The sequence below is a fragment of the Ischnura elegans genome, chromosome 1 (assembly GCF_921293095.1).
Source record: "Ischnura elegans chromosome 1, ioIscEleg1.1, whole genome shotgun sequence".
NCBI lineage: Eukaryota > Metazoa > Arthropoda > Insecta > Odonata > Coenagrionidae > Ischnura > Ischnura elegans.
In genome coordinates, this window is record NC_060246.1 from 59,684,458 (window position 1) to 59,700,449 (window position 15,992).

The following is a 15,992-nucleotide window of genomic DNA, read 5'->3' on the forward strand; positions in this document are numbered from 1 at the left end:
CAAGAGTCAAATAGCTGTGTTATTTTTCTTGATATGACTCAAAACAATTTTTATCCAGCCTTTCATAATCATAGTCCATTTTGCTTCTTGTAGTCATAACTGATTCACTACCCCGCGTTACTCAAATTTTCTGTTGTAGTTGCCATTAATACTGTGATGGATTTATTTCCTTAAAAACCCTATTTTAGTTATAAGAAATATGCTCTCAATTCTCTTTCTAGCTATTCTTGGATTCCATTCGATGATGAATCAGGACCAGTATCATGCATCACTCCTTAACAAGGGACAGCCAATTGGCTTGGGTTGGGATGGTATCACAAAAGCATCTCAGCCAAAGCCGTTCCCTATGGACCCACCTAATACCACAGACCCCGACAAAACCATTCAACAAGTGAAGGATGATGATTCAAGTCTTATTGATCTCAACTGGAACAATATCAAGGTACGATATTTGCCATCCCTGATGCATGAAGATGTTTTGATTCAATTCCTAGTTAGTTTGCAAAATGATTTCATATTTTAAAAAATTGTTCAGAGCTGCTGAAGAATGTGCTTTACCCTTTAATTTTCCTAAGAAATCTGTGAACAAAAACTGGTAATGTGGAACTCCCAAAGGCTGTTTGAGCATGAGACCAGTCATGCAATTGGTTTTGATACCTCCACTGCACAAATGCTCAGCGATCGCCCACCGAATCAAATCCGTTCATCTAGTAGCCCTTGTATTACTAGATGAGCGGATTTGAGTCGGTGGGCGATTGTTGAGCATTTGTGCAGTTGAGGTACTCGTTTGGGTGCTTAGTGTGCAGAAACCCTACTTTGACCTGGGTGAATCCATTTACATGAAATGCTGCCTTTATGAGTGGTTTGGTTTCATCTTCTTTCATGTTTTCATCCTCTTTGACTCTTACCGGAAGGGCAACTGGTCCCATAAAAAGTGGAATGGCCACAGTCCTTACACACTTATTGCTGGCACTGGCTAGACTTATTGGTATTTTCTAAAAGTTACTTTAAACCTTATTCCTTGACCTCTATGGCAGCAGCGGTAAGTCCTCGCCTTCCATTCTAATGGTCGCTGGTTCAAGTCCCACCTGGATAGATTTCCCCCACCCAGGGCATTGTTGCGTTTGATCATCTGTTGTTAATTGTTGAAACTCCCGAAGTTAAGGCCTTATTGTGCCGTTTTCTATAATAAGTCCTTGCCTTCCATTCTAAAGGTCGCTGGTTCGAGTCCCACCTGGATAGATTTCCCCCATCCAGGGCATTGATGTGTTTGTTCGTCTGTTGTTAATTGTTGAAGCCCCCGAAGTAAAGGCCATATTGTGCTGTTTTCGGGGTAAATAAGATTTAAAAAAATAAAAATGTTTGTAATTGAGTTAAATCGTTTTCCAGTGAAAAGTTACCAGGGTTGTTTATTTTATTTCAACATGGATTTTCACAAAGTAAAAGCCGAATCGATTGAATTCACGAGTTAAATTATTATTTTGAGGCTGGTATTTTGATTTAAAATCTAGATGCCTTTTAGCTACAGTCTAGCCGTTAGCATGCATTTTAGAATAACTTCTGCCGTGAAAAAATCATTTGCCTTAACCTGAATTTAAAACTGGATCCCCTGAAATTTCAGCAGGTGCTCTATCACTGCCAAGGCATCTTTTTCCTCACTACCCACTTGTCCTCTAAAGTCAACTGAACTCTGCAGAGGAAGAAGATGCCTCAGTAGTTTAAAGTTTTAGAGCACCTGGCACAAATTCAGAGGATCCCAGTTTTTAATCCAGATCAAGGGGAGGTGGAACCGTTGGAATTTTAATGCAGATTAGTTAATGTAACTGAATATTTCCTTACATACTTAAATTATATGTCTCATGATTTCACATAGTGTGATGATGTGATTGTCAATGAAAGTAATTTATGCTATTAAACCTTTTGTTATATGTTTATGTACTTCTGAAACCTGATGCACAGAGTGGGGAATTCCACTGAAAATGGATGATTATGTGATAAAAAAATATCATTCATCCTGAAAATCACAGTGAAAGCAGTTCATCTCTAACTTGCGTATAATTCTTAAAATTCCACTTTGAAAATTGTATATTATTCTTGTGCTCCAAATGACCCATCGCAATGTTGGCTGAACATAACGTCAGAGTCCAGTAAACAATACGTTTACGCGGTGCCAGTACAATATTTTTCCCAGTTTTAGAAAAACTTATGTACCTCTCAGTTCCACTTTTTCATAGCTTTATATGTTTATTTCATCATCAGTCGTGTGAAATATTTATTCTGAATAATTGACAGTTTTATAGAATTTATGGATACTGGAAGATGCAGCAGTCTTGAGAAATAGCGCTTAATACTTTTTCATCCTCCTCATCTATGGCAATTTCCAGAGTATATGGTAATTAGTCTCACTTTACGTTCCGGTGTCACCTTAGCCCCAACAGTGCAAATGCTCAAATTTATTAACAGTTGAAGCTATCAAACTACTGCGACTCACCGCAAACCTTTCTTCCAGACCTCAGGAATGCTTAGTAAATCGCCATCAAATATGTTCCGTTTTATTCCTCCAAAACGTTAACTTTACACATTACAATATTGCACCAAGTATACATTAAAAGCAATGAGTAAGTGACAGTAGTTAAATGAGATAAAAACCAAGCTTTATATTAATAGCGATCGAGATTGTTGATTTAATTTATGTTACATTTCAATTTTGCGGCTTCTAAACTCTGCGCCAAGAAATCTTCATTCCTGGAGAAGAAATAATTACAATGAATTAATCTACCTTCAGATTGTTCCCAGAATGCATCATTGAGAAGACAGAGACAGCCTTATGTGCAACAGTTGGAGGCGCAATATGTGCACCGTAAAAACTTTTAAAGTATTCACAACAATTTTTACACACACTTCAACTTATAAGTATCGTCGTAGATGTTTGTTATTGTCGCTATTGTTTTGTTATTGCCATGGAGCGAATCTGCTTGCCCGCATACTGATATCACAGTGTGTTCTTGTAGTGCGAAAGAATTTAGTAATTTTCGCGAACTTTGAAGCTCTGTAGTAACAAGAATATTGAGAATCATGAAGTCATATTTTGCATGCGTTAACAACTTTGACTTATTTATCTAGAAATGTAAAAAAATTACCTTTTTAATTTTATGAGAGCACCACATTATTGGTGTTGATATGTGAGTGTTGGCAAATGGTTTTAAGTAAAACTATGAAATCCAATCCAATTTTATCCAGTTGAATCAGTTTTTGATTTCTTTTCTGTAGATGTGTATCTTGTACATAATTTACCGGAATGCAGGTAATTCATCCATAAGTTTATCTATTTACTATTGTACCTTTAGAAAGATCTCTCTTGCGCAATCATCATTTCACTTATCAATGTATTTCTCTTTTTATTATTCTATTTCAGAATATTTCAGATGAGAAGTTTGAACATTTATTTGATGCTCTCAGCACAAGCACTCATTTGGAAACATTAAGCCTGGCCAATACAGGAATGACTGACAGATTGGCTTTGAAACTTGCTGATGCTCTTGAGCTTAACAGCACATTAAGAGTAATAAAGTAAGTTAATTATTTTTGGCTTTTTATAATTTTATTTGAGGGTCAAGGGTGTCTCTTTCTACTTTGGAATGGTATTCCCTCAGTGTGATATCATTTAATTATTGATAAGCCCCAGGGCTGTTTTTTGTAGTCAAAGTGTGAAATGACATCAGCGTAAATGCTTACATAAGGTTTCTTTTCCTATAAACTTCAGACTTCTACACCTCCAGCAGTGAATTAAGCTAATTCAGTTATTTTAGGGTACAGTCAAAAGAGTCGTCTAACTAATGACCTTATTCCTGTGCAAAAATCAATGCTTTTGTTGTGAAACCAATCAGCAACTGTTTGGGGCAATGCTTTTTAACATGCTCATGAGTGGATATTTAATCTTCATCTGTTTACATTAAACTATAAATTTAATTATGTACTTTATTTCAATCCTCTACAGAGTTTAATTGTAATAATTAATTCGTCTAAAAAAATGACATACTTCACACGAAGAGTCAGTAATATTGGGTGACGAAATGCCAATAAGCCTGGGAATTTTGAAGTTTGTCAGATAATATTGGTTATTTAAGCATTTTATATTATCTTCTGATGGGATCAAATTTAAGAAAATCAATTTATGTGCTTCAGTCAATTCTGAAACAAAAGTTCAGAAACATAGGTAGCTAAACTGCTGGTACCTACCTTTAGGTCAATTATTGCTGGAGTTAATATGATTCCCAGATATTTATTTCTCGAATTCAGAAATACTTTATGATTAATTTTCATTTGGTTAAAGTAGATTGATTGCACTTTTCAAAAAAATGTAATAATCGTTTGAATAAATCCATGATTTAACTGAGATTTTTTATGATTGATTGATTTTTCTGTTATTATGCCATGCAGATACCTTATTAATATTATATTGTATGAGGCTATTTTCAAATTTAATGCCATTTTTTATTTCATTGTCAAATGAGAGGATTTTCAAAAGTCGATGAAAAATGTGTTTTTGACTCGAAAGACTGAAAAATGTTCTTAGAAAATCAAAGCTTGTGAGGTATATAAATCCTGCACATCATGAAGCAAAAATTTAACTGTCTTTATTTTAACCCTCTTAGTGCTATCCTTCTTCCTAGGATACTGGTGAGAAATATGGAGGGTATTTTCATTGAATGTAGCAACTAGGAAAAGAGAACAATACAAAGCTATTATTACATATCCACAAGTGGTTTTTTTTATTATTGAGGTTAAACTGGTTAGTATTGACAAAATATTTTTACGTTTAATGAAATAAAATATATCAATATAAATAGTTATTGCAAATTAATTAATCTACTACGTAAGAATAAATTTATCGGCCTGCCGCACTTTTCGCCCGACGGCAAAAGCTGATATATCGGCCTGCCACACTAAAAAGGTTAAATGATGCAGAAAAATTTTTTTTTGCATTCTTGAACAGTATTTTTTCTTTTCCTTTTGTATGTGTTTTTAGCATAGTCTTGGTGTATGATCCCAGATCCCAGTATAAGACACTCGTTGAGTTTAGCCCCCTCTAGCGATTCACTTGAAGTGGCTAAAAATCTAAGGGGCCATCCCATTAGTGGTAGTTATTTTTTAAGCAAAATGTTGTAAGTCATAGTAAAAGAGTCCTATGAAAAAAATGCCATTGGCATTGCAATTCCACACAAATTTTGTTGGTAATATTTCAATGTCATCTCTTCACCTAAATCTTGTTTGAACTCTGTGAATTTTCACCCATGCTTGCATTGTCATTTGTTGAATTCATCTATATTTCTCTATTGCATATCTTACTGACAAGCTGATTTTCTCTCAGCTATAGAAAGTATATTTACCTTTCTTCTCACCGACTTTTCAAAAAATGTAATTTAATTAATTATATTCTGTAAAGTTTTTATGTGATAATTGTCTTCAGTCAATTCTTATATTTAGTGGTGTAACAAATTTATCCTTTTATGAGAAGGGGTTGTATGAATCCTTTGTGTTTACTGCTGTACTTTCCACAGTTCTAAGTGAAACTTTATGCTGACACTATGTCTTTTATGTCAAAAGATAGAAGTTATTCGGTATTTTTAAAGGTGATGGTGTGAATGTTTTATTTTCCCCCTCTATTTATAATTTTCTATCAATGTCTATGTAAATGAGACAAGCTGTTCTCATTTTTCATGGTATTTGTATCTATCTTTTTCTAGTGTTGAGACTAATTTTATCAGCCCTCCTGTGGTCGTTAGGCTTGTAAAATCCCTTCTTACCACAAAATCCATAGAAGAATTCAGAGCATCAAATCAAGTAAGTATAATTTCTGGAAAGTGGTTTCTTTTAATTGTGTAGTTTATTTAACAGTTAAAGATCTGCCTTTCTATATTTTTGAAATTCCTCATAAGAATTTGATGTTTGGCATTTTCATGTACATATTTAAACTGGATTGATTTTTTTAAGCGTTGATTTTGAATACTGCTCTTGTAAGCAAAAAATTAAATTCCTGGAAAATATTTCCTAAGTTTATGTTTGTTGTCAGTTGATACTATGTACAGTCTATCATATCATCATATCATACCATCATATCATACCCTATCATCAATGTGTGGTTTATTGGCACATTAGTTTGACCCTCCTTTGATGTTTTTTGTTATCTTTATAAGAAATGAAATTGGATGCAAAAACACTGGGATTATCATATTTTAATGCAGGGAAATGCAATGCTTATTATTTCCATTGGAATTCCATTCATGAAGCATAATTAGTTTCTTTACTTGCTTTCGAGGAATGTTTCAACTTTACTTGAACGTCTGCTCTAGTATTGCATAAGGCGATGAGTAGTTGAAGAAAAACTCTTGATTAATTTTGGAAGATTTCTTCAGTCACCAATCTTAAAGAAAAAAAAAACAAATTTGTTGACAAATTTAAAATGTATTTTTCATTTCAAAAATGCATAATGATTGCAATTAGTTTTCATTGCCTGTGCATTTGAAATGCTTTTACATAACATTACCTATAAGGTGTTAGACCATATATTATATATCGATGGTTAAGTTCCAACAATGCGTATCTCAAAATTTGGCCGGTCAGAGATTATGCTGTTAGTAAAAAATAAAATTCAAGCAAAAAACAACTCTTTATTTGCAAATGTATGCTTTTTTTTCATTTGTACGTATTTTTTGTTTTTAATTTCAATTTAAATTATATACAATTAAAAAAATAAATTGTTTTTGTTTTTGATCTCCTGAAAATTTGCTATTTTTGAGATACGTGTTGTGAGAACTCAGCCATCGATATGTGTTCAATATATATATTACGTGAATAGCATAAACCTTTGAATCAGTGGCGTAACTAAGGGGGGGATAAGGGTATAGATTCCCCCCCCCCCCCCCCAAATTAGCCTTAGAGAAATTAAAAAAATATTTAAAACTTTTCTCTAGTTTTGACATGTAATAACTGCATCTGCGTCGAGATAAATTTTAAGTGCCAAAGTGATGTAAAATGTACTTCTAGGCATCTTTTTTCATAAATTTTCCCATAACCCCCCTTGCCTGAGCGGTGGCCCCCACATCAGGCCCCTTCATTCCCCCCAAAGCATATTCTTAGTTAAGCCTCTGCTTTGAATGGTTATTCTAACTCTAAAGTTAAAAAAATACTTGAATTCTTTTCCCTTGCTTGCAGCGATCTCAAGTGCTGGGGAATAAAATTGAAATGGAAATAACTGGTCTTATTGAACAAAATCCTACAATCCTCCGCCTTGGCCTCCACCTGGAGTATAATGATGCTCGGCATCGCATTGCTGCACATCTCCAGCGGAATTTGGATAGGAGTGAGTTGAACAGAAACTTATTTTTATATTCCCTCCCAGAAATATCATGTAACCCACTGCATATAAAACATGCAGTTGAATTATATATGTTATGATTTCTTTTTATTCTTTCATTTGGTTCTTCACTGTTCTTTCATTTCATCTCATTATCATTTATCATTTTATTTTTTTGAATTTTGCTTGCTCATCTTGCTGGAATTTTTTGATTCAATGATAAACACACACCTTGAAGGCTAGATTGGCTGCACAAATGCACCTTCTTTTTCCTTAAGCTGTAGATAACTATGCTAACTATCTTTGTACATGCTGTCAGCAGAGGTATTTCTGGTTTCTGCTGAAAAGTCATTAGCATCAACAAACATGTTAAGTCTCCACTTGGTGTAGGGATTCCCTTTCTTAGGTTTAATCGAATTTTCATTGTAAAATCTCTGCAAAGTCCAGTCATTATCTTGAAGTTGAAAATCAATAACTAAACACTTCTTAACATTACTCAAGGAAATAAATCTTTTAATTATCAATTAAATAACAATTCAAGAGAAATTTTGGGGTCTACATAGAATCCATTAATGAATTTCTTTTAAGGAACTACACCACTATTTACTGTTTCCCTTTGATTATAATCAAATTGGTTTTTTTAAGTGTCTGGTAATCAGTGTTTATTCTTATCCAAAATGCCATGTTCTCAGCTTTTTCGAGATATTTTTAACCCTTTCACTGCTGTGGACGTACCTAGTACGTCCGCACGACAGACTGCGGTGGACGTACTTTTTCTTCCTCCCTGCCATGCGGTCAGCACTTTCGCTGAAGCACTTTGAAGGGACCCACTAATCCAGGACCCTTTCCTCGACGAACTCACCCACGCAAGACCGTCTCATCGGCCCTACCAGCGGGGGCCCTACCTCCGGAAAAGTGACCGCTCTGACTGCAATTTGAAAATCAATCAATCAATCCGATCATCACAATATGATTGTTTTCATCGCACTCCTGCCAATCAAGCAATAAAGTACGTCTTTGAACCGTGTTTCTGCGATGAAAAATAATGATTTTGTTAACTTTGATATAATGGCCATTTTCCGGTGGTCCGCAGCCACGTTTTGTTGCAAAGTTAACAAAATCGTTATTTTTTATCGCAGAGACACGGTTCAAAGACGTACTTGATTGCTTGATTGGCAGGAGTGCGATGAAAACTATCATATTTCGATGATCGGATTGATTGATTGATTTTCAAATTGCAGTCAGAGCGGTCACTTTTCCGGAGGTAGGGCCCCCGCTGGTAGGGCCGATGAGACGGTCCTGCGAGGGTGAGATCGTCGAGGATAGGGTCGGGGATTAGTGACCCTTCGGAGGGTGTACCACACCCATCCTGGAAGTACCTGCTCCATGGGCCCAGGAGACGCATTTTAACATTTTCGCCGCATGTGAGGAGAAGGTTTCCGGAGATTGAACAGCAGTGAAAGGGTTAAATGGAGGAATTTATTTTAAAAATGTAAGAGTATACCCGATAACTATTTAAGGGGTGCGATCCCATTGACATATATATTTCAACCCCACTTCTTCTTCCCCACTTGCTATAGCCATAGCTGGCTCAGTTGGTGCTACAAATGACCAAGGGTTATTTTAGCTGCAGCTTTTTAGTAGTGTTTGAGTTAAATCTCCATTTCCCATGAGATGAATGGGTTGGCTCAATATGAGTAACAATAATAATGGACTTTTAAAGTACTTAACATGGTGGTTTATGTAATTTACATTGCTGCTCAAAGGCTTTGTGCAGAATCAATCATACCTGTTGTCATATGTTGCATCAATTTTATTTTCAATGACAAGATTTCTGTGTAATTTTAATGTTTGAATACTGTATAAATGAAGCAATAGAAACAAAAATTACCTAGTACTGAATAATATTTTCAGGATCATTATATTTTTGTCACCTTTAAATTTAGTACTCTTGCTCTTTTGTCGACTCTCTGATCAGGAAGTAATTCAATTATGTATCAGTTATTGAAGTACCTATATTATTCTAGTGGATAAATTTTATCGTCTTAAGTGTTGATGAATACATTGGAATTGTTACTGAAACCAGTAAACATTTTTCAAAGCGGCTGCCTATATTTTTGACTTAAGAAATACACTGAACAAATCCTCATGGTTCTTGGTATAATCCTATTTAAGAGCAACGTTAGGAGTTTGCTCAACTATTGCAAGCAACTATTCTTATGCCGTGGTCTATTTTTGTCATTTGATCATTCCCACAGTTATTCCCACAGTCCTATACATATCTAACCAAGATATGAAAATTTAGGTGTATGAAATAATTTTACTCCTTTCAGTGGCGTTTTATAAATTCCCAAGTGTTTAATATGTTATGATGAAGTAAGATATTTGAAGATCCTGAGATTTCATCAGCATATGAATTTTTAAGTTTACGAGTATGATGAGTTGCTTATGTTCTTTAATAAACTGAATGATCCTCTATGGTATATGAAAAGATGACCAGAAATGCTTTTAAGGCTTCCTTTAAATCTTTGACTTTTTCGACTGAACCTATCAAGGGTGTCTGGCAGAGGGTGGCTGGAAGAAATGAGGCATAACTTGTAAACCTTAGAAAGGACCTTAAAAGCCTTTCCAGTCATCTTATTCATCCACTGTTTTCATTTTATCCCATTTTGCTTTACATTTTTTGAATGACTTTAAGTTGGTGGTTGGCTCATTCTCTCTTTCAAAACATTTCTTGAGGCATGAAAATGTATAACTCATGGGCTAAATGATGCTACTCGGGATCTCGATACATACTTTTGGGGCCAATAGTATTCTGGGTCAGTTTTTCTCTATGAAGTGGATAATTAAAATGACTCATTAGATCACAAGAATAAGTATATCTTGCTATGATAAATGTCTCTAGGTTAGGTTTGCATTTGCAATCAGAATGTTCACTATTATGTGTAATTTTATATATTATCATTCCCTTATAAATATTTTAATTCCGTCTTCCTGTGAATCAGCATCCTCAGGTTAGCTCATGAACTAAATGATGTGAGTCAGTTTCCAAAAATTTTAATTATGCTTCGCCGAGAAAGCACCCTGTATCTGTTAAGCATTAATTTGACATGTAGATGACTGAACTCTCATGTAGGCTGCCAACCAGGCTGTGTGGTCACCTATGTTGGCGCCACCTCTTAAGTGCTAAACAATTTTTCCTAACATCTTCGCTGTATCCTGAAAAATATTGTTGACTGTCTTCTCAAAAGCATTGAAGCTTCAATTATTTTCTGTCAGAAAGATAAAGAGTACTTCCCAAATATATAATCAAGGGAGATATTGGTAATCAAATTTTTCCTATGATAATATTCTCGCAGCATACAAACAATTCATGATCACTTTCTTATAAGTTTTTACCATTTTCTCTGCTCCATGCTATATCTGTTTGATTTTTAAATATTCCGTAGTAAAAACAGTGTTTTCAGATGGGGAAGTGGTGGATATAATGTAGGAGTGTTAGAAGGCCTTGGCATGGGAAATTAAAGGGGGGTAATCATTAATTGAACAATCAATTACCGAGAATCTACTGTATGCTGGGATGAGTTGAGGGTATTCATTATAAGCAATCATCTTTGTCGAATTTTTCCCTTGATGAATATTCTCACAGCAGCCCACCTGCTTATGGAAAATATCATGTGATAGGCAGTGTGCTTGCTTGAGCATTAGTGACTATAGAAGCACATTTCATTGTGTACACCTCATTATTTTCTACTGTGTTATCCAGTCTGTTTTTGTATGGCAGTTCATTTGTCTGATATTGTCCATCCATTATTTGACTCCGTCTTCGTGCTTGAAAAAATAACTTACATGATAAAAAATATCTTCTCCGGTCTTGATATGAAATTCTTATGCAATAGGCCCTCCACTTTGTCCATAATTTATATGAAACCTGACTGTAGGAAAAATTTTCATACCATTACTACCGTGAACTAAGCGGTATTATGTATAATGAGAAGTCAATCTCATTTCCTCGTAACTTTCCAACTTCCATTGTCCTTTCATGGCATAGGCTGGTGAAAACTTGAGAAGATATGTATTGAATAATTTCATTAACATGTAATTTTATTATCATAATTAATTCAGTTCTTAACAACTGTGAACCAAGTTTATAAAATAAGTTACATTATTATTATGTATTTTTAGGCCCTATAAATCAACATCCGAGAAACTGATTTTGTTCTTTAAACCAAATTAAAGAGTACGTATTGTCTAATTAAAATTATTTTCAAATAATTTTGACTGCTTGTAATAATTCTAACCATCAAACTATGGAGTGATTTTACTCTTCGGTGTATAAATAAATGTTTGTAAAATTTTAGGGTCTCCTAATATGATGAGTCGTAATTTGTGATGTGTGGTGATTTAAAATGGTGGTTTAATTAATGGTAGTAAAATGTTACCTATGATTGGTAATTTATGAAGGAGTGGTAGATATGTCAAGTTTTTTTTACTAAAATGGTGTCTTTTTAAAATTTATTTCTTAAAAGTTTGACTGTGCTTAGGATCTTTATTTGTCCAATCATTTGGAAAGCTTTATGAGGTACTGTCATCTTTTGTAAAAATATTTCTTAAATCAGTTATTCGTTCATACCTAAACTTGTTGAATTTAAATAGTACTGCTTAAAATATACCATCATGGCACTATTTCTGTAGCTGTTTTCTGCCTCTTGCTTCAATGCTGAAGTAAATAATGCTTTTGCTTTTAACTCTTTAACAATTAAAACTTGCTTTAATAATTCTGTGTTATGTGCTTAATCTTGAAAGGAAATTGAAGGCCATTGAAGCTTAAAAATCATTCTAATCTTGATTTGGAATGGGCTTAGTAAGTTTTTATCCTGGCAGATTTTTTTATCTATGAAAACAGCATTATTTACCAACCTAATATTGGCATTCAATATTCTGAGTAAAGGCAAAGCTCGTATCAAGCAATCAATTCTCTATTCTCTCATTAATTTAAGCCATTTTTACTGGCTGCTTTTTGTTCTTTTTACTTTCTTCTTTTTTTTCTTTTTCATGAAACCATCCTCTCCTTTCACCATTCTTTATTTCTTATTCACATGGAACCTCTTCTCCCCAAATTCATCCAATTATCTTGCTCTCCCTTGCCTTCATCTTTCCTAGGAAGAACTAGTGCAAGGTTCAACATTCGCCTTGGTGGCGGCTCATCTTTTAAGATCGTGGGGAAAAAGTAATAGATAAAAACAACAAATGTGGTAAAGTGTGAGTACTGAGTCAGATGCACACAAGCAGTACATTTTTTTTACATTAGTGCCTAGTGGTATGCTACCTCCGCAGTTGTCTCAGGTCCCTACCTAGTCGGAACATTTGTTGCTCACTGTGTCCCCTGTATCTCGATTGAACTCAGAAAACCAAGGGAAACTCTGTTTGTGACTAATTTGTCAATTGACATCAGCCCAGCTTGCAAATATTTTTATGTAGGCTTTCCATCCATATAATTTTTTGCATTGGAGTTACTCAACACTTGGATATTTTTTTGAGCATTTTGTCAAAAAAGCCTTAGGTGGTTGGATGTCTTTTTTTCCCCTGTGAGTTTCCTGTTCAAAAGAGATGGTATTGTTGTGGTATTATTTTTTGATTCCCCCTGATACATTTTGAGTGCATCTGTATTGACTGAAAATGGTGTAACCCTCTGTTGTTCAATGTCTCGTGTACTCAAGGTGGTCATAATTGTCTGGGAATGCTCTCATGTCAGGTCTTTTCAAACTGTTTTAATGTCCCTGAGAACTAGGCAACATACTGAAATCTCCTACTCTACCGTTTGTTACTGTACCATTCCCTGATAGTTTAAGTATTAAAATCCTTTGTCTCATTGTAGTGGTCATATGTACACACACAAATACTATCATTTCATGTCCATTTCATTTCCTGCAGTACGGAAAGATATTACCTTGCGGCTCGGCTGCAGATTCTTTAACAGCCTTCGCAAGAAAACTGTGTTCACGTAATTGAAAAAGGTATACTATGAAAACCTCCGGTTACTTTCAAGTGATATGATGCCAATGAGGCACCGTCGAGAAAGAGACGGAGATGGAGAAAGTGGCATGCACTCTATAACAGGCATGTTACGCACTACATTGGATGTGTTTTGGCTGCATTCACCTGCGGGATGGATTGTTTCAGGGCCACAGCCATCTTTGGATATGATTGTCCCTTGATCTGATGTTACACCCATTTCAAAGTTTCGTAACATTCCTTTACAGGTCTAACCATACCTTGCTACTACATATCATTGAATTTTAGGATGTCATTGTGATTACTGTTTTACTTACCCCTTGAGAACCATGGGAAGTGAGGCATTTCGTGTGTGGCCTTGTACCCCCAACACAAATTTTCATGATTTGAACACTGCAGAAGTAAAATTCCTGTTCCAGCAGAATAAACATACATTTTTGTGTTTGGGAAACTGGGTTATTCATTTAAACCGATCGACAATGGTCCAGGCAATCCTTCCCAACTAGCTCTTGCAGTTGGAGTATTCTTTGCTCGCACATGCCTTATAACTTCGTAATTAATGGCATAATTAACTCAATAACAAAATCATTTTGCTCGTGCCTAGCCTTAATAGCTTTTATTTCAATACCTAGCCACTAATATAGGGAGTCTATTGGAATGAATATTGTTTTTTGTACCACTGAAAAGTATTTTTAATAGATTTTCTACTTGTGTATACCATGTAAATGATATCACGTGGGAAAAATCAGCACCTTTCCAGATCTACATCTACATTTGTTTTTTCATTGTGTTGATTAAAATTGCATGCTGTTCACGTACATAAATATATTGCTACAAGCCGGTTAATCATAGTTAATATATAATCGACCTAAAATTACATCATGTTTATTTTTATTTCGCACAAACTGTTGTGGAAACTTCATACTGCTACCCTACATGCTGTACACATATAGAGATACTATAATTCATATTTATCAGATCACTCAGGTGATGATTGAGTCACACATTATTTATTGAATGGTACTCTAGGATTATTTCCAGAATGTCAGATATTCAGAAGATACCATATCTCATTACATGAATCCATTGAGACTGAATGACACTGTCTTCAAAGCTTAATATTAATTGGTCACAGATACACAGGTTACAGATGCATTTGATTTACCATGTTAATTGTCACTTTCGTCTTCCAATACTTGTGTTGTTTGTGTAGACAATGCGTTTTGAAATGGATGTATCTCTCAATTGTAATACTTGTGAATGATTTGAAAGTCTGATACCTAAACATGGTTTGTTGCATGGTTTGGTCCAGTTTCTTACCCAGCAAACTCTGTGAAATCCGTTTATAGCTGGACAGAGAGCAGTGTGTTTGCTTGATTTGCTCTCTCCAGCTCAAACTACTCCTGGAGGAGGTCATTGGTGACTTGAGTTGCGCTCTGACGTCAATGATTTCAAGTTGTGAGATGCCCTCCGCTGAATTCCCAAAGCATTGTTTTTATTATAAATGTTACATATTGAAATGCTGGATGTGAAATAAATGTTTAATTGATGACTAACAAATAATTCAATGCATCATTGCGACCATTTTTGAATAACAAGCATGTCTGCCTCGTTTGGCCGTTCAAATTCTGTATCTGATAAAAATTTTGCATGCTTTCAGGTATTTAATTTTATATATGCTACAATAATAATTTTTATAGCACAAAGAATTTTTTATAAATGAATATAAAATTCATTTAAACTATATATAAAATGTCAAGAATTACTCTTTAATTATTTTGAACTCATATTAACCATGAAATGTACAATTAATTGTAGTGGACCCAAGTGTCTCTGATTGTTTTTTTATTTTATGTTGATCTCAAAATAAGATTCATGGAGAACTGAACCTTTGTTGATGACATTTTTAGCATTTTATAATGTTATAAGTAGGGCTATGTGAACCTAATGAAACTTGAGTGAATCGAATGTTTCCCTTGTTTTCTTTGCTTTCCAGCACGCCTCAATCGGGTTGGAGCAACAAGCTCGTAGTGTGACAAAATCTCTCCGTAGGTGGTAGTATAATTTCTTCCTGTTTCTCTAACTTATAAGGATAAATAATTGATATTGGTGGTTGATTAAGACGAGGGTAGTCTAGATCGCTTTTTATCTTAATGGAATGCTTGCTTATTTGAACTTTAGCGATTCAGTAATGGAATTTTTGGGGAGAAATAGGGTACTAATTTATTTGCATAAGATATTTATGGCAAATTGTTGTTCATCCTCTAATCTTTGAGAAGACCTCATGAGTAAATCATTGCTAAGGTTGGTAGTTTTTTTTTTTTTTTGTGGCCAGCAAAATTTATTTTGGGTTCCTCAGTGATTTTTTTATTTTAAAAAATCTCCAGCCCTTTTCTATTGTTGGATTATACAATTCTATTGAATATATATTCTTCTGTATCTTTTCCCATCTCCATCCTAAAATTGGTTTACCATGAGGACTTTCTGTAGTTTTGCATAAATTTAGGCATACTTAATATCACTGGCTTAGCATGTGCATTTCTTCATCTAAATACTCACTATGTTATGTAGTAATATAGATAGTAATGGTATGCATGCATGAACCAGACACAATTGAGGT

At 34.6% G+C, this 15,992-nt stretch overlaps 1 protein-coding gene across 12 annotated transcripts in view; it reads left to right on the top strand.

Annotated features, from left to right (window-relative positions):
- The window catches only part of LOC124161368 (tropomodulin), a 167,034-nt gene that overhangs the window by 148,121 nt on the left and 2,921 nt on the right, over nucleotides 1–15,992 (top strand). For 3 of the 12 annotated variants that reach the window (XR_006865357.1, XR_006865361.1, XR_006865364.1), the window contains exons 5-10: nucleotides 222–442; nucleotides 3,416–3,570; nucleotides 5,748–5,844; nucleotides 7,216–7,363; nucleotides 13,292–13,374; nucleotides 15,369–15,420. Coding sequence is in view for 4 of the 12 variants with exons in the window: in XM_046537698.1 (XP_046393654.1) it covers nucleotides 222–442; nucleotides 3,416–3,570; nucleotides 5,748–5,844; nucleotides 7,216–7,363; nucleotides 12,521–12,591 (692 nt within the window). In the remaining 8 variants the exon portion in view is untranslated. Of the gene's footprint in view, nucleotides 1–221; nucleotides 443–3,415; nucleotides 3,571–5,747; nucleotides 5,845–7,215; nucleotides 7,364–11,542; nucleotides 11,598–12,520; nucleotides 12,620–13,291; nucleotides 13,375–15,368; nucleotides 15,428–15,992 lie in introns of all 12 variants that reach the window. The other 9 variants (XR_006865363.1, XR_006865362.1, XR_006865360.1 and 6 more) reach the window with 9 other exon arrangements.